This window comes from Bactrocera dorsalis, chromosome 1, assembly GCF_023373825.1.
Source record: "Bactrocera dorsalis isolate Fly_Bdor chromosome 1, ASM2337382v1, whole genome shotgun sequence".
Lineage (NCBI taxonomy): Eukaryota > Metazoa > Arthropoda > Insecta > Diptera > Tephritidae > Bactrocera > Bactrocera dorsalis.
Genome location: NC_064303.1, coordinates 19,832,059 through 19,852,185, shown reverse-complemented (window position 1 = coordinate 19,852,185; position 20,127 = coordinate 19,832,059). Strand labels below are relative to the sequence as shown.

General features: G+C 38.7%; 2 protein-coding genes across 2 annotated transcripts; both read left to right on the top strand.

Annotated features, from left to right (window-relative positions):
* The first annotated feature begins 3,379 nt into the window (after nucleotides 1-3,379).
* Nucleotides 3,380-5,588, top strand: LOC105224046 (probable cytochrome P450 6a13). Its single transcript, XM_019989501.3, has 2 exons — nucleotides 3,380-4,661; nucleotides 4,850-5,588. The coding sequence occupies exons 1-2, from the start codon at nucleotides 3,569-3,571 to the stop codon at nucleotides 5,263-5,265; spliced, it is 1,509 nt and encodes a 502-aa protein (XP_019845060.2). The 5' UTR covers nucleotides 3,380-3,568; the 3' UTR covers nucleotides 5,266-5,588.
* A 6,630-nt stretch (nucleotides 5,589-12,218) lies between these two features.
* On the top strand, nucleotides 12,219-14,145 carry LOC105224045 (cytochrome P450 6a22). Its single transcript, XM_011202016.3, has 2 exons — nucleotides 12,219-13,454; nucleotides 13,597-14,145. Exons 1-2 carry the CDS (start codon nucleotides 12,362-12,364, stop codon nucleotides 14,010-14,012), a joined length of 1,509 nt encoding a protein of 502 aa, XP_011200318.2. The 5' UTR covers nucleotides 12,219-12,361; the 3' UTR covers nucleotides 14,013-14,145.
* The last annotated feature ends 5,982 nt before the right edge of the window (nucleotides 14,146-20,127 follow it).

Below are 20,127 nucleotides of genomic sequence, written 5' to 3'. Positions count from 1 at the left end.
TTTTTCATGAAATATCGGTTATTCGACAAATTTACAGCAACAAGAGCTACCTAAACAACCAGCTATGTAGCGAAAGAATTGGAACTGTGCCGATCCATTTTAATGAAGGTTTTGGGGAGTGATCTTGCCTTGCGGGTCATGTAAAAATTGAAGCCGAAACCCAAACAAAAAACTGGAATATCAGTGGGGGCTTACTTGCTCTGTCTCCTCTGCTGTGATGGGAACAGTTCACAGTAGTTGCAGTGCTACAACCAAACCCGCTTTGAGGCGTAGATGGGCTATAGTCCATGAAGACTAAGACCCCGAATCCATTGAAAGCGTAAATACAATGGAAGAGAAGCTCTGCTATGCTTTCCCGAAGAGGCCAAAGGTGCTATGTCGGCGATAAAAACTAGACTGAAAGCTAACCCCAGTAAAAAGGAGTTGAAGTCAAAGGCGACCTACAAAGTAGCGGTGAAAGTCCATTAAATGCTTAGCTGCAAGTTCAAGTTCTACCGGACGAAGGAGGAAGAGGAAAGATTGGCTCAGGCTACAGCAAGAATAGAAGAGACCGGAAATATTACGCATCGTGGCTGCAATGCAAATCCTCGGGTCTGAGGTTTGCAAACCAGATCGAGGAAGGACTTGCAACCAAAAGGCAGCGGTTGGTTAATCAAACAACGGTGCAGGCGAAACGACCGAGGAAATACGACGACACTGTACAGCTAAATGTCATACTCGATCGAGTGAAATGCTCAACTTTCAGGGAGGCAGCGGTGGCCAGCGAGATAGCCAAGAGGCGTTTAGTCTTGTCACTCATCGACCGAAGCAACCCTTTTAGACAAATCACAGAGGAGAAATGGAGAACGGTAGAGATGAAACTGCTTGACGTGGTTTTCGACAGACTTGATGGAGGCACCGGCACGCCCATGCCAACTTTCGATGAAGCGGGCTGGCTCAACTCTTAAAATGTAAGGAGGAAACCTCTCTGATATGGGTAAAAGAAACGGTTGCGAAGTTCAAAGCTTGTGGGATGGTGCCATTATGGAAATAGTGGACCGCAGTTGCATTCAGTCCATACCGATGGCGTAGTTTCACATACCTCGCACGGTAAAACAAAATGATGCTCTGCGACTTCTCATGAGACAAAATCCTAATGTGCCGACGGAAGATTGGAGAGTTCTGAAAGTTACCAACTCCGGCAAGGACGATGGCAGCCAAAACTACATTCTCCATATTAACAAGTCGGCCCAGGATATTTTTTACAAACGTTTTGGGAAGAAGGCAAGGGGCGTAAGTAGCGTGTACCTTCATCTCAAGAAGCAACCTAGCCGACAAAAACGAAAACTCGCTAGAAATGCGAGAGATGAAAAAGAATCTAGGAGAAATGTATACAAGAAAAAATTCCAGATTGCAAGTAGAATCACCAGTCCTTAATAATAGTGTGATCTTCAGAAGTTCTAGGAATACTAGATCTAGATAAATAGGAAGATAGTTAATAGTAAATTGCTATTTCGGACAGTAGGCAAATGAGAAGAAAAGTCCTCTCTCGACGAGCATATAAGCTGTATGAGTTATACGATGCGGCTTTAGTTCAGCGAATTGTGAGACAGTGTCTACGCTGGCTAGGTCATGGAAGACATGAGGTGAGGTGAGTCGTTACTTAAATGTATAATGACAATTTATTGGGCCACAATGCATACTAAAAAAAAAAGCTCATGCATTCCATGAAAACCGGAAGAGCATAAATATTGACGATACATGTAGAAAGTGCAGAGAAGTCCTAAGAGTTTGTCCAGCACTATCTTTAACTATTAGCAAGTATCTAGGAGCTTCGGAGTTTAAAGGACTGAACGAAGTATTAAGCTTACACATCAAGTCCTGTCTGACGAACACTTCACCTCAAACTATACTAAATATCCATCTGGCATTATTAAGAACTAGTGGTAACCTAACCTAATTTAAAATTAAATGCATATTAGATTATCTTTTAAGTTTATTAGTTATTCGTTACAATAAATTTGGAATGAACAACCCTAATGTTTCTTTCATATAGATTTTCCATCTTGAAATTAATAAATAGTCACATTGTCATAGGTCGGGTAAATTTCGGTTTGTTAGGATACACCTTAAACTGAATATTTTCTCTCCCCTTTTGCGCTTCTCAAATTGCGAGGGTATAAAAAGATTACACACGATAAGATAAGACAAACTTTTATTTAAAGAAATATAACACGTTACATCTGCCGCAAACAACAAGAATTCAAGCTGACTATCTTAACTATCTCAACTGACTCCCACAGAAATATTGACACAGTAAAGGTAATAAATAAGTGATTATGCCTATAATACTGGACTATGTCCCTGAAAAAGTCATAAAAGCATTCACAGATAGGCGTAAACAAACTTAATAATTTAGTAAACAAATACAACAACACTGTAAAAATAATTAAGTAAACATGCTCAATTATCTTTTTGCGAACGACAAGATAAGATAGCCATCTTCCCATTTTGATTAAAGTGTACTGTGATATCGCTCAGATTTTATCATACTTGCAAGTTTATGAGCTCTACACCTAATATAGTAATGATTTATATGTTATTTACCTGACAGATAACAATCTTACTAAATTGCCAGTCAGGGAAACAAATAATGAAAGGAAAGAGGGATTAAATTCGGATGTAACCGAATATTTAGGTTTCTTAAGTACTGACCGGTATACACAGCATATGGCAGCTACGAAAAGCATTAGCCCGATTTAAGCTTTTTTTTTGCTAAAGAACCCGGTTTTACAGTGAGAATAGAAAGCCTGTTTGTTTTTCTTTCGCCTTTCTCCATGATCTTGGCGAGCCTGCTTGCCCATGCTTGAAAGGTCGCCTAAGATCTAGCTCAGCGCAATAGAACTCAGAGCTCATTTCAACGGCCATATTTGATACGTCTGTGCAGATGTTGAAAGCACCTTTGGTTGATCGTGTGCGCCTGTGTCATCCAACCGCTTTCAGTATGACATTAAACCTTCTCTCCCAAATAAAGCGTGAGAGTGATCTATTTTAACCACCGACCGCTAGCCTTGCAGGTGATTGCGCTGCAGAGCTTTCCAATGCAATGCCAATTGGTGTTAAATTGAGTAACATTTTTAATGCTGCCATTGGCGTGGTTCACAGATCTTACAAAAAACCATTAGGTGGAGAAAACTACGGGTAGTATACTGTACTTTATTGCAATATGTTGCGACAGTAAAGGAATACATATCTAATCAGCTAAACGCGCGCTAAAAGTAAAGAGTTATACTTATATTACTAAATATAATACAAAGTAATAGTATGTAATCCAAGGTGATTTATCGATGTTCATGAGAAACTATATAGTTAGCTACTTGCATCTAAATGCAACGGCGTTCAAGGCGTATGGTGATAGAAAAGGTATCAGCTTCTAAGTCAGGCGTTAATCATTACTCAAACGCTGACTGGCGCGGAACTCACAACGACGAACTCGTTCTCTTAGGTTCACCGAAACCTATAGTGGTCAAAAACCAACTCCAAAAAGTCAATAACTCATATAATTCCGGATCAAAACTTCACACACAAGATGGTTCTCTCTTTTGTTATATTCTCTACGCTTTGCTTGCTACTGATCAGCTTCCTACGCCACAAGTTTCAGTACTGGGAACAGCGTGGAGTGCCACAGGTAAAAACTAACTATTTTGGAAACTTCTTCCTCATAAAATCGATGCATAAAATGGAACTACTACGCGAATACTATAGAACATATCGTGGCACCTCAAAATTACTCGGCACCTACGTTTTCACCAAACCCATACTCATTGTATTTGACTTGGACTTGGCAAAGACCATGCTAATCAAAGATTTTAATAAACTTATGGATCGCTTTCAACGACGCGAGAACAATACGCACAAGTTCGATATTCTCAATGAGACGCTTTTTCGTGTGGGCGGTGACAGGTGGGGTCCATTGCGCAAGAAACTTACACCGATATTCACGACGGCGAAAATGAAGTTTATGTTTCCCACGCTGTTGACGGTGGCGCATCAATTGGAAGAGGCTTTCAGCACGCATTTAGCTAAGACGCCTAGGGGTGATGTAGAATTATACGATTGGATGGCACGCTTTACCACCGATGTGATTGCTCATTGTGCCTTCGGTGTTGAATGCAATAGCTTAAAGGACCCTACTGAAATATTTCGTCGCATGGGACATCGTATTTTCCATCCAAAATTTATATCCATACGTCTACGTACATTTATGCTTACATATCCCACTATTTTTAAACTTTTGAAATTTTTCAACATCAAAGAACATTCAAAAGACGTAGAAGACTTTGTGGTGCAGATTGTACGTGAAACATTGCGTTTGCGCGAAGAACAAAATATACAACGTAATGACTTAATTGATTTGTTGATTGAGTTGAAAAACTCACAAGATAAGGAAGGCGTTCCTCAAATGGGTGTTGAAGAGATGGCTGCACAGATATTTGTTTTTTTCACTGGCGGCTTTGAGACTAGCTCTACTGCTTTGAGTTGTGGGCTATATGAAATGGCGAAGACTCCCCACGTACAGGAGAAGGCGAGAGCGGAAATTAAAAGCGTTCTGGAGAAACATAATGGCGAATTGACGTATGAGGCTCTGATGGAGATGACATATTTGGATCAAATTATAACAGGTATGTTGGACACAGGAAATATTTTACATCACTTATAATTATGTTTTTCATGGGAAAATTAACGCATTAACCGAAAATATCAGAATTTCTCACAAACATTTTCATAGTTTATATATTTAAGTATTTAATAATTAAAATAATAGTTTTTTTGCAAGAAGAGACTCATATTGTTTTTATTTTGCTTTCAGAAACAGTTCGCAAATATCCACCACTCTCTGCTATTACTCGTATCTCCACTGATGAATACAAGTTGCCTGGCACAAACATTACCCTTGAGAAGGGCACACATATTTACATACCCATGAAAGAGATACATTATGATCCGGATATCTATGAAAATCCTCAAGAGTTTCGCCCGGAGCGCTTCCATCCAGATGAAGAGCAGAAGCGTCACCCTCAGGCCTTTCTAGGTTTCGGTTTTGGACCACGCAATTGTATTGGTCTCCGCTTTGCGCGCATGCAAGTGCGCGTTGGGTTTGTAACTTTGCTAAAATTGTATCGCTTCAGCGTATCGGAGAAGACACCAGCACATATAGAGTCTGCTAAATTAAATTCAGTAGTTGTGCCTGGTTCCAAAATTTGGCTTAAGGCAGAAAAATTGTGAAGATAAAACTTGTATTACTACATAATTATTTTCATTCTAAAGACGCTGAAAGTTAATATCATTGATGCTAAGCTAAAAATTATAATTTTTTATAAATGGTACCTATTAAATTTTAGGTCCAGCAGGTGGATTGATATGTACGATGCTTTACTATTTTTTATTTATTTTAGTAATTCTCTAGCTCAGTAGTGCTCCATTCCTATAACAGTTGCTGAAAGTCAGACGAGAACAGATATTGCATTATGAGATTAAGATTAGATTTATGATTATTAAATTAGATTGAGATATTAGAGGATCAGAGACAATAAAAGAACGAACAGTTATGAGATAAGACTACCGTACTGAAGCTACAGTACACTACTCTTAAAAATATCCCTCGTTGCGAAGCTTAATTTTATTGATCGAACTTCATTTCCTTCGGTCAGTTTGTATGGCAGCTGCGCGAACTTTTACAAAACAAGAAAAAACGTTAATTTCGGTTTCACCGAAGCCAATATACCCTTCACGTGTGCATTTCTGTTAGTAACTATGTGTTCAGTGTGTATGGAAGCTATATGCTATAGTTAACCGATCTGAACAATTTCTTCGGAGACTGCATTGTTGCTTTAGAAAAAAATATATACCAAATTTCGTGAATATATCTTGTCATAATGTTGTCCATAAAAGAACTTGATTCCGATCGTTCAGTTTGTATGGCAGCTATAAGTTATAGTGGTCCAATATCGGCCGTTCCGACAAATGACAAATTTGGTATGGTGATAGAAGATAACCTAGAAATGGTCATAGGCTATAACTAATCACACCATCGTTCTTAGGGTGTAGGAAGTAGACAGAAAACTGAATTGAGATAGTGATTTTTTTATGGGTTTTTCTGGGAGTTTTGCTCTATCATTCCTAAACTTCTGAACGGATTTTGATGAAATTTAGTTATGAGATAGATAGTACTTAGCTACATTTTTATTATGAGGTAGTTAAGGTAGCTGTTGGGTGTAGGTATTTTCTTAACCAATCATTCATATCTCTAGGTTTACTCTGATACGTATTATTCTTTATTTTTGCAGTCGCTTGTTAATTCTCAATTCATGTATAGGTTAAGTGTTATTTAGCTCATATCAGGATGTGGTTTTAGGTATGAAGGGTTTGTCAGGTGCATAGTTGTTTAGGTCCAATACGTTATTGATTGATTTAGATATTTAGTGTCTTACAAACTACCGATTTAAAAAATCTTTAATTATTGTTTTCGGTATGCCACGCAAACGTAAATTCAATCTAAGTCGTAGTTCTGGCAGAGCTCGAACTGCAAAAGTTGCTAGAGGCCAAGAATCTGAAGAGCAAACTCAGACGCGTCGGATGTTAGATTCTCAGAGTCGGGCCCGTCGGACCTTGGATGCTGAACGCAACGCATCTGAGAGGGCTTTCGAGAGTTTTACACAGACTTAGGCCTGTCAGACCCTGGATGCTGAACGCCACGCATCTCAAAGAGCTTCTGAGACAGTGGAACAGACCCAGACACGTCGAGTTTTAGATGTCGAACCTCACTCGCAATTGATTGCGGCAGAGAATCTTCGTCAACAAAGACGACGTCTTTTAAATGCTGAACGGCAGGCAGAAAGAAGACGTATGTTTTCAATAAGTTCGTGGAAGGCATTTAATGGTGCCGCTTTTGAGTATGACCCTTTGATCGAATATGTTAATCACCGATTGGTTATCATTGAGAGAATGGATAAAAAATGCAGATATTGTGAAGCACTGAAATGGAAAGAAGAAACTCCAGGTATATGCTGTTCTGGTGGAAAGGTTAAAATTGCCAGAGGAACCTCGTAAATCTTTACTTTTATACGACAATAACGAATCGCGCCAGTTTATAAGCAAGATTAGAAAGTATAATTCTTGCTTTCAGATGACGTCATTTGGTATAGATAAGGAGGTCGTAATGCCTGGATTTTCATCTACTTCTGCCATCCAAGGACAGGTGTATCGCAGGATTGGTTCCTTACTTCCCGCAAATAATGAACAACCTAAGTTTTTGCAACTTTATTTCATGAGCGATGAAGAAAGCGAAGCTGATCGCAGGTGTCAAAATATACAAGGAATCGAAAGAGATACTGTTTTAAAAATCCAGAGAATGTTGCATGAACATAATCGCCTTATCAATACTTTCAAAAGAGCACTAGAAAGAGTGCCGGGGGGGATTATAGGTTGGTGATGCACCCCGATCGCACACCAAGTGGGGAACATGAAAGGCGGTATAATGCACCGTTAATAAATGAAGTCGCAGCGAACAGTTTGCTTCTCGTGATATAGTTTTACAGGCCCGAGATGACACATTAACCAGGGTGCCTGATACTCATTAATTTTATGATGCGTTGCAATATCCGATCATATTTAGTAAGGGAGTACCACTTTCAAGTGCCTCAAATTAATCCTGTAACAGGTCTTCCCTTGCATAACAAAAATGTTTCATTCATGGATTTTTACGCCTACAACATGATGATACGAGAAAACAACTGAAGCTCCGAAATGGTAGCTAAGTTACGGTTTCACCAATTTTATCAAAAATGTTTAACGCCCACATAAATGTTGAGACATGCAGTTCAATACGCGCCATCAAATATATCTGCAAATACATAAACAAGGGTAGTGATCAAGCTATTTTCAATTTTAGAAATACTGATTTGGCGAATCCCGTAGATGAGGTACAAACTTATCAGTCTGGTCGGTATGTCAGCAGCAACGAAGCCGTGTGGTGTCTGTTGGGATTTCCGTTGCACGAAAGGTATCCCACCGTGACACATCTCAGCGTGCATTTTGAAAATGGTAAACGCGTTTATTTTAATGAACACAATATCCACGAACGAATATGAGTAACTACACCGCCAAAAACCACTCTCACTGCTTTTTTTGATCTTTGTATCAGAGATGAGTTTGCAAAAACTCTTCTTTATGTCGAGGTGCCGAGGTATTATACTTGGGATGCAAGTAGGAAAACTTGGAAACGCCGCATTCAAGGTACTTCTGTTCAAGATTAGCCTGGCGTTAAATCTGGAAATGCTTTAGGACGAGTTTATACAGTTCATGTTAGTAACATGGAATGTTTTTGTCTACGCATGCTTTTACACCATGTGCGCGGACCTACCTCTTTCACTGATTTAAAAAAATACAACACACAAGATTATTCTACATTTCGAGAGGCATGTGAGGCAAGAGGATTACTGGAGAATGATAACCATAGGGATGTGACACTGCAAGAAGCTGCTCAATGTAGATCAGCAGGCAAGATGAGAGAGCTATTTGCTGTATTAGTAGCGACATGTGGTCTTTCAAATCCTCAACAATTGTGGGATAAATACAAAAATGATATGACGGACGATATATTGCGCAGATTACAAGAGGAAAATCCCAATGTCACGTACAGTGATTTAATTTACAATGAGGGTCTGACAAAAATTGAAGACTAGGTTAAAACAATTTTTGCAAAGGATTTATTAGATTACTAGAGGACCCGCCTACGTTTTACTGTGGCTGATACATAGGTAGTACTACTAATACCATCTACATGATTTCTACAAGTTAGATTATAAGTATTAGTTAAGGAGTAATCGCATTTTTTATGAAGCAACAAAAATGAATCAAAAAGCATTTCGTGCGTTAAGAAAGAATTGGTTTTTGGGGTAAAAATACTATTGAATTTGGGCTGTGCATCAGTGAAATCAATCGAGTCCAATCGATTGTCAGCCTGGTGGACTGCATATTAAGAAACGGTTCTCAAGCGTGGAAAGACAAAAAAATCGGCTGGCAAGGTTATGGCATCAGTCTTTTGGGATGCCCGTGGTATATTATTCATCGAATGATAAGTGAACCAGTTTTAATTCATTGCATTGTGTATTTGATTGCAGTTCTATTCTACCATTCCCAATATTTAGCAATTTTATTATTTTTCAGGAAGGATCAGTTTTAAATTGTACGTTCCCGTTTAAATATTATATTGCTGTGTGCAATGCTTCTAAAAGATTTCCGTATATCTCAAATTTCTCATCAACACTTCAGTTATGCTGCTATTTTTTTATGCCAGACCTTTTGCAATTTTAAATTGCCTGTCAAGATACCCCCTCCAATAGTTAGCAGGTATGAAAAAAATGTTATAGCTACCCATAGATGTATTGAATCACCCAATTTATTACTTAAGAACGAACTCTGTCCTCAGTTGTCGCCTTTTACTTTGGCATCGTTTTGTTTAATGCACGTTTACGCCAATTTAAGGTTTGAATATTGGATACTGCGATGGTAGCGCCATCTATCGGTCAAACATTCCAAAATTAACAATTGATTAAAAATGAAAAAATAATTTAAAAAACATTTTCCAGTGGACCAAATTGTAAATCTAAACCATTCTCGAATCTCCTTGAACATACACACAAAATTTCATCAAAATCGGTCCATCCGTTTAGGAGCAGTTCAAATGCAAACACACGGTCAGAAGATTTATATATATAAAGATGGAATGAACAGACCACAGAGAACCGACGAAATCAGTAGCCATTTAATACGGGAACTAAATTACGATACTGCTTCCTTGAAACAACAATTAACAGAGTCTGTTTCAATTTTGAACCCAGAACAAAGGTTAGTATTTGACAATGTTGTCAAAAAAATCGAAGATGGCGAAGGTGGTTTGTTATTTTTGGATTCACCTGGAGGCACGGGAAAAAACTTTCTGTTAAACTTGCTTTTAGTCCAAATCCGAAAAGATAAAGGAATTGCTGTAGCAGTTGCCTCTTCCGGAATAGCCGCCACTCTGCTCAATGGTGGTCGAACGGCACATTCGATGCTTAAACTGCCATTAAATTTACATCATCATCAAGTAACATCATACCCAGTAGAATTTCTTAATTCTTTAGAACTGTCGGGAGTACCTTCACACAAACTGAGGCTGAAAGTAGGCGTTCCTGTCCTTTTGATGTGGAATTTAGATGCACCAAGACTGTGTAATGGCACACGGTTGCAAGTAACACATCTCGGTCGCAATATTGTAAAAGCAATCATTATGACTGGAATGGCAAAAGGAGAGAATGTTTTAATCCCCCGTATACCCATAATTCCGACAGATTTGCCATTCCAGTTTAAGAGATTACAGTTTCCGCTGAAAATCGCATTCGCTATGACGATAAATAAAGCTCAGGGGCAAATATTAAATGTAGCCGGCATTAATTTAGAAAAGAGTTGTTTTTCACACGGACAATTATATGTGGCTTGCTCACGTGTTTCAAGTCCACAGAATCTCCATGTGTTGGCCAGAGAGGGAAAAACAAAGAACATAGTTTACAAAAATGTACTACAGTGATAAGGCCTCTTATTTTTAGCTTCCTACATTATTATACTACTTACATTAAGTTAGTACTTTCTATATATATGCAGACGATGTTGCGGATGTCCCACTGTCTAACATCGGGGGTTGGCAGGTAGGTAGTTAGTAGTATTTTAAACCGATTTACATTATTTAGTTTTTATATTTACTAAGGAAACATTCGGTGCTATCCATTATCTGCTTAGGTTACTTTTGAAGCAATTTTGATGTGAAGTTGAGGACTGGAACACGATAGTGGGACATTTTTGCAGTGGGACTTACAGCCGGAAGAAAACGAAAAAACTTATGCGGACGAAGTCTCGAAGCAGCTTTCCTGGCCATTTTATCCTTATATCGACCGGCGCCTTATGCAGTGAAGCAGTATATATGAATATTTGGTTTCCACGTATTTTAACTCTTTCAGCAGGCTGCATGCATATACTTTCTTTTAATGGCAATCACGCATATGGAATTTTGTACTTCGTAGTGAATAAAAATATTTATGACTTCCTAAGATTTATGTGAGGCCATTGTTAAAGCGAAATTTTTCCTCAACATTGAGAGCTAGTTCATCCGCGTAGACACTCTGACGTTGTGGCCGCGTCCTACGCCATTCCGGCTAGGTTCCTTTATGGTATGGCAGAAAAGTTTGAAGATTTATCACATTGAAATAACTTAGACTTTATTATAGTTGTAATTTTATAAGCTTTACACTAAGTAAATAAAAACTGAATTAGATATTATTTGCCTGAATGATATCAATATTACTAAACTGCCAGTCAGCTAGACAAATAAAAGAAAGAAGGAGAGACTAAACCCGTATGTAACCGGATATTTTGTATAGCATTTGACTAAAATATGCGGTGATGATGACTTTGACTCGTTCCGCAAATGGTTTTATTCCATGGGCGGAAATTGTATGCCCTAGGAACTCGATTTGTTTGAGACTTAGACATGATTTTGCTGTGTTGGTGACTAAGCCATAGTGTTGAAGGCGTTGAAAGACGATAAGCAAATGTTGTTTGTGCTCTGCTTCGTTGGCAGATGCGACCAGTAGATAATCGATGTATTCGAAAACGAAAGGTAGATCCCGGGTTACCTCATCGATGAAGCGTTGAAAGGTCTGAGCCAAAATCCAGATGATTGATTCGGCTGTTGTAGTTTGATCGACTGTACCGTCATGCTTTTAGTTGTACCTGAAGTGAACAGTCGTGTGGTTTCGTCGATGATCAATCAATACTTTTAATAATAAATGGACCCAGGGTTTATTAGTACTTCCATTTACCCATTTTGAACATCAAAATATCTATCCAAGATTATACGCTCTCTTAATACTCAGACATATTGTGAAAGTATAAAAATACCTACTCATGCAACTGCAAGATGCGCACTACAAGTAAAGCTTTAAATTACAAGCTTATATATTAATAAAGATAATACTAACCAGCAGCATGTGACTGAAGGAGATTTATCGATAATCATGAAAGAAAATATAAATAAAAAAAATAGTGTAATAAATAATAATAAAGAAATCTGTTTGCAACCATATGAAGGGCGTTTAGGGCTATAAGGGATATAAATGGTATTCGATGTAAAGTCGAGCGATAGTCTTTACACAAACGCCAACTGCCGCGGAACTTACAAAAACGCACTGAACGGCATAGATTCGCTGAAACATAAAGCGTAGGGCCGAAATCGAACTGTGAAAAATCAAAAATTCGTTAAGCTCCTAGCAAAAACTTTACTTACAAAATGGTTCTCTCTTTTGTGATATTATCCACGCTGTGCTTGCTGCTGGTCACCTTACTGTGGAACAAATTTCAATATTGGAAGAAACTTGGGGTGCCGCAGCCAACAACTAACTACCTTGGAAACTTTCGTCTAATAAAGTCCATGCATAAAACGGAACTATTACGCGAATATTACGAAAAGTTTCGTGGTAAAGCCAAATTAATCGGCACGTACGTTTTCACCAAACCTATAATCATTGTGTTGGATTTAGATTTGGCAAAAACGATACTAATCAAGGATTTTAACAAATTTACGGATCGCTTTCAACGGCGTGAGCCCGATAAGCGCAGGTTCGACATTCTCAATGAGACACTATTTCGTGTGGCCGGTGACAGGTGGGGTCCATTGCGCAAGAAACTTTCATCGACCTTCACATCGTTGAAGATGAAGTTCATGTTTCCGACGGTGTTGAACGTGGCGCAACAAATGGACGAAGCTCTCAAAGCGCACTTCGCAAATACGCTGAGCGGTGGCATAGATACACACGATTGGATGGGCCGCTTTACAACCGATGTGATTGCTAATTGTGTCTTCGGTGTTAAGTGCAATAGCTTAATGGATCCAAATAATATATTTCGTCACATAGGACATCGCATTTTTTATCCAAAATATGTATCCCTAAAGCTGCGTACATTAATGATTTCATATCCTGTTATCTTCAAATATCTGCAATTTTTCCATTTCAATGAATATGTAGATGGTCTAGAAGAGTTCGTACTGCAGCTGGTTCGTGAAACATTGCATACACGCGAAGAACAAAAAGTGCAGCGTAATGACTTCATTGATTTGTTAATTGAGATGAAAAACTCACAAGATAAGGCCGGTATGCCTCCAATGGGTATTGAAGAGATGGCTTCACAGGTATTTGTCTTTTTTGCTGCCGGCTTTGAGACCAGCTCTAGTAACTTGACCTATGGGCTATTTGAATTAGCGAAGACTCCCCACGTACAGGAGAAATTGAGAGCGGAAATTAAAAGTGTTCTTGAAAAACATAATGGCGAGTTGTCTTATGAGTCTATGTTTGAGATGACTTATTTGGATCAGGTTATAATGGGTAAGCTGAACAGTTGAATTATTTGTAATTATATTTCTACAAATGTAAATCTCGCTACTTTCCATATATATTTATATTGTTTATTATTTAATTAACATAAAAATTGTCTGTGTCTACACACACTCTTTAATTTCGCTCACAGAAACGTTACGAAAAACTCCAGCGTTCGCTGCTATCACTCGTGTTTCAATTGAGGACTTTAAAGTGCCCGATTCTAACATTACACTCGAGAAAGGTACACATATCTACATACCGGCTGTAGCGATACATTATGATCCGGATATCTATGATAATCCCGAAGAATTCCGCCCAGAACGCTTCCACCCGGATGAAGTTCAAAAGCGTCACCCACAAGCTTTCCTCGGTTTCGGTGATGGACCACGTAATTGTATTGGTCTCCGCTTTGCTTTCATGCAAGTGCGCATCGGGTTAATAACTTTGCTCAAATCATATCGCTTCGGCGTATCGGAGAAGACACCAGCACAAATGGAGATATCTAAAACTTGTTCAGTACGTGTACCAGGTAGAAAGATTTGGCTGAAGGTGGAAAAATTATGAAGTTTCAGCAAGTTTTTCGTTTATGAAAATAGCGAAAAGACTGTCAGAAAGTGGTTTGTTAAAGAAAATTATGTTGTTACAATTTAAAAGCTTATCTAAAAGTTTGTAATAAATAAAATCTTTTGTAAACTCATTTATTTGTATGATTATTTTTAAATCAAAATGTTTACATTATATAAAATATAAAAAGTATATTTGTTTTTTAACAAGAGTTTTTTTTAATCCTCTCTTTATTTGCGTTATTATTTTGCTAGAAAATCAGTATTAGTATTGCTTCTTGTGCAATATTGCTTCAAAAAAAGCTCTAAAAATTTAAATCTTAACTGTAAGGACAAAAGCTTTTTCATTTAAAGCTAACAAGCACGTATTTTTGCTTTACATCGCCAGAAACATGCGCTTCTAAAAGCTTGCATGCCAAAAGCTCTACTGCAGTACAGCTCTGAGAAGCTTTTTGGTTAACATTTATGTTAATTAGCAGACTACAGTAATCATTAAATGTATGTTTGGAGAGTTTTGTAAGGCAAATGGAGCGCAGTGATTTACCAATATTACACTTTAGGCGTAATTGGATAAAATTCATTAAGGATGTTATGAGTAAACTTTAGAAGCTAGAGGGTATGTTAATAGTGATGGCGTTAAACCGTCGGTCCGATATAGGATTAAAAAAAAGCAAGAGAATACATTTTTTTTGATGGTATCGAAGCAATAATACAACATAGAGTAGTCCGACCTGAACAATTTCTTCAAAGATTGCAAGTTTTTTTATTATAAATGAGCAGCTCCTTCTAGAGAAAAAGCATTGTGGAAGATTTCATATCGATATTATACAAATTTAGGGTATATCCGCATTTCGGCAAAATCAATTTATTTTAATCAAGATAGTCTCCTTCTGCCTCAATACAGCTTTGTGCACGGCCCAAAAACGAACGAGTGTTTTAGCTCGTTGGCCGGCATGGCCGTCGTTATGCCAGTGAAAGCCTTTTGAATGGCATCTACGTCTGCATAACGCTTTCCTTTCATAGGTAAATGCATTTTTTCGAAAAGGAAGAAGTCGGACCGTGCCATATCCGGTGAATACCCACTCCCCGTGAATTGTTCAAATGATCAGTCACAAGCCTCGATCGATGACACGTATTCTGAGCAATTTTTGGTCGTCAGTCAATTTGTGCGGAACAATCCGTTCACCGACCTTTCGTAAGCCCAAATGTTGGGTCAAAATGCGATAAATCGATGTTTTGGAGATGTTCAATTCCATTTCTATAAATTTCAATGATGATTTCGTCTGATTTTTGATGAATTCACTCACAATTTCGATGGAATTTCCGGTGATCACGGATTTGGATTGTCCCACATGTTGATCGTCATTTATGTCCTCAGGACCACTTTGAAAACGTTGAAACCACTCGTGCACTCTGCTACGTTAGGCAATCATCGCCTTTAACTTGTTTCATCAATTGAAACGTTTTGGTAAAAGTTTTACTAATTTTATTAATGTTATTTTCGCACCGATGACACAAACATACTGACACTTAAAAGGCAATAACTTCACTTTCAATCAATGAAATGTCATGAAATTCGCACTGGACTTTTAGTAAATGCAGCAGATTCTAACGCACTAGTCGACATATACATGACGCCACCAGGGGGCGCTAGATTCAAAAAGTCTACTTTACAAACCTTATATACATATGGGTCAAACCATGTCAAGTGATCCAAGGAAATTTCGCAAAATCACCTATTTCGTAAATTAGCAATTCATTATTGACAAACCTTCTGCCATTCCAAGTACAATAATTAGTTTAATATTTGGGAATCGTTGCCAATGTTAGAAAAGGCTTTCGGTGATTCATTTTTATCCAAAGCGCATACCTGCGAGTGGTACAAAGTCTTCAAAGACGGTCGAGATATCGTTGAATACCTTGTTCAGGTCGACCTTCACCCTAATTTACTGATGAAAATTAAAAAAAGTAATGGATATGCTGCTTAAAAATTGTCAGGCAAGTATTAGAGAGATGGCAAGTAAGCTTGAAGGAAGCTTGTGTGTCCGTGTGAATAATTTCGGTGGATATTTTGGGTGTGAAACGCGATTCTGCTCGACTCATTCCGACAAGATTGAGTTTCAAACTGAAATTGCCACTCCGTGGAAACCATTTTCAGCCGATCGAAGAGATGAACAAAAATCGCTGAAGGAGCTAAAAACCATCTCATAAAGGGCTTATGAAAAGCGCTTCGAGGACTGGAAAAATCGTTGACATAAGTGTAATAGATATGGAGGAGATTGGCGAGAAGATAAATATCAATGAATAATTAAATATATTGTGCTTTATTTACAATTTGCTGTTCTTTTTTTTGTCACAATGTATATCTAAACCGCTTCCTGTATTTGAGTACATTCTTCACTTTAGTTATTATGATCCGAATATCTATGACAATCCAAACGAGTTCCGTCCGGAGCGTTTCGCCCCGGGGGAAATGGAAAAGCGTTATCCGCAAGCTTTCCCCGGTTTCGGTGATGGACCACGTAACTGTGTTGGCCTCCGTTTTGCTCGCATGCAAGTGCGCATCGGGTTAATGGCTTTGATCAAATCTTATCGCTTCAGCGTATCGGAGAAGACCCCAACAAAATGAAAGATTTCTGATTTATTGTTCAGTGCCTGTACCACGTAGGAAGACTTCGCTGAAGGCAGACAAATTATAAAGGCAGAAAGTGTTTTTTGTTTGTTTGATGTCTTTTAAACCCCTCTTTGCTTTATTATTCTTGCGGAGCAAAAGCTTTTGGGTTAAAAGTCTCAAGCACGTATTTTCTGGAATCGTTGAGGTTTATTCAGAAATATGATTTTCTTAAAGCTTGCAGGCATAAAGCTACGCCTCAGTAAAGCTTTGAAAAGCTTGTGTTACTCGTAATGCTAAGCTTATGTTAATTAACAGAATGCGGTAAACGCTAAGCGTATGCTTGTAGAGTTTCGGAAGGCAAATGGAGGATAGATAGTAGACTTACCATGGATACCAAATCTTTGGATTTATGGAAAGGTGATTCAGAAAACTAGTCCAGAAATAGTCTTTCCTTAGTTCGGTGCCAATATTCGAAAACGTTCGTCTTTTTGGTTTGGTTAAACGATTTCTGTCCTAAAAAATATGCTTTATATTACCTAGCCTTGAGAGTGCAATAGAGCTGAGGTCACGGTGCATTCCTCATTTATCAATCTACCTAGCCTTACGGTGCTTTCAGTGGACAAGAGCTCTCTAGTGCACCCGTCCACCCCCCGGTGCGCGTGTGAGTGTTTGCCGAGACTCTTGTAGTACAGTTCATAGTTGGTATTCCAAGGATTTTTAAAAAACTCTCCAGGCAGACATTATCCGACTAGATTGAATCCGATGTACCTATGATCAAGAAGGAGTGATCGTCAAGGATCCTCCAGTTTCAGATCAATTTGCCGACTCTGTTTGTGGTCAGGGTAAGGTAAAAAACTTTATCCCTGCCTGCAGTAACGAATGTATGAGAGTTTCCCCTATTACAAATGAACCAATTTTCGCTAACAATGAAATCAAATAACTATTAAAGTTTTCCTCAACAATAAAGGAGGTAGCTGCACCTCATCGTAGTGCAGCACGCGGGCAGAGATTAACCTGAAATCTCCAGTGTCGCACTCCAGATTTGCCGCATCAGCGTTCATAAAATTAGGTAATCGAAAGACCGTTGATTCAATTCGGCCAATAATCCAGGGTCTGGTTCTACCTGCATTGTTAGTCGCCAGCAGCTTATCACTATACATCCTTAGTCCAGAAATGCGGTTACTCCTTGTTTTACACGAATCAGTAAATTGGCGAAAGGCGCCTTCGAATGTTGGAGAAAAATCTGAAGGAATCCCACCCTTCAGACTCTTCTCCAGATGCGCTAGGTCACCGTCCACATCGTACTCGATCCGCACTTTTTCAAGTAGCTATTAGAGACTGAGACCGGAGTCGCCTATTGACGAACCGCCCTCAGAACTCGCTATGTTCGAAAGACTCGGGTCGTTCTCCATGGTCGTTTGACCATCTCTACCTGTCATATCCACCGTATCTGAAGCCTAAGTGCCATCAGCATTAGTATTCATCGGGAGTATACTAAGGACACATGCGGGCGTAGTGAAGGGTTGCAACCAGAAGCGAGCCCTAGGGCGAAGCGGAAGTTCCGCTTTATCCACAGCTTCCAGTCTGATTACCTCCCATACCTCTCCGTCCCGAGAAACTGCTTCCTTATATAGGACAACCGATCATCGGCACATCTAATGAGTATATGAAGAAACTTTGGAGGAAGCCCTGGGTTTCCGCTGATTACCTTTAGGAAGACTGAGGAGGATCGATTTTGACAAGAAGAAATATATCCTATCATCAAACAAACAGTCATCGTACTCGAGACTTGTTTCGCACATTGCTGTTGATAGTCATAACTTTGAAGACGTAGATAATTTCGTCTATCTTGGAACCAGCCTTAACACCAACAATAATGTCAGCTCTCGAAACAAAGACCAAACTCTATAAGTCACTCATTAATGCCGTCCTTCTATATGGTGTAGAGGTAGAGACGATGACAACATCTGATGAGTCGGCCTTTACGATCCTTTGCGCATTGGCAACGACGACTATCGCAGTCGACGTAACGATGAGCTGTACGAGATAAACGGCGCCATTGACACAGTCCAGCGAATTAAGTGACGTCTGTTTAGATGAAAATACTCCAGCTCTGAAAGTATTCGACACAGTACCCGCCGTTAGAAGCAGAGGAAGATCTCCCTAAAGCGTACAGTTGCCCTACACATCAAGTTTTTGACGAAAACATTTTTAGTTGACAAGATATATTTACGAACATACAAGTATAACAATACGCCAAACTACTTGGCTTATCTATCACGCTGACCCATATAGTATATAGTACGAGATACAGACAAGAACCTATCTCTTAAGTATCCGCGCATCAAGCTACAAATACGCTTAATTACACAAATTTACACCGCTACACGCACACACACACATATATGGATAGCTAACTTGTGACATGAGATTAAATTAAATGATAAGTTGACACATTACACGACAACTTACAAGACGCTGTTGATACGCGCGAGCGACGCCGTTGCTTGTCAGAACACCCGCAACAAAACACAAGAGCCGACGCGCTAAGCAAACACAAACAAAGCTTAACTACATAACTACACATTTAGGTACTTATACGTATGTGTATATATGCTTAACTGCATTAACGTGATAAATATGCCAGCAACAAAAACAATGCGCACGTCATTGAGCCGTGGCAAGCAAGCAAACAAACAAACAGTTGGTGATGATTCATTGAGATTACGCTTTAAATTGAATTCAATACAATTCAAATCAATTGCAGTCAACACAATTTGCGTATGTTGCACTATTATTGTTGCAATACGAACAACTGCCGTTATGTGCTACTTGTATATGCGCAAGTGCTTGCTATGTAATGCTATGTATGTATAGTATGTATTCAGCTGCGGATTGTAGTAAAATTGCAATTGCAATTAAGCGCATTATTAATTGATAAGCATTTAAATGCCACACGCTGCGCACGCACACAAACACACACAAGTGTGCGCAAATGATGCAGCAACACATTCACACGTTTACTCACCTATTGGTGAGCCTTGCCTATGTGTGTTTGTGTACACAAAACTAAGTGAATTGTTAATGCTATTAAATCAACTGGCCAACAAAGCAAAATTGTTTTGATTACATACAAATACAAAAACAACAAGTTGAATAAAATGTATTGTAACGTAATTGTGAAATAACTATTTATGCTTGCAACAATTGCTTTCACTTTTAACGAGCGCAATGTACACAAAACAGTCCTTTTACACGGCCGATGAGCAAACGAAAAAATTGGCGCGAATTATTGTAATGAAGAAAACTAAAAAATAGAAAGAATAAGAATTATTAATTTAGCCTTAAGAACTCTTTATTTAAAGGAACAGTCTGATAAAACTACGAGGTGTGACAATTAAGTAATGAGACTGATTTTATTGCCGCGCTTGTGGTAAACTTGTGACCTTGAAATTCCCCTTCTCTTTTTTCGGCATCCCTCCCCTCTTCATTGATATATGTA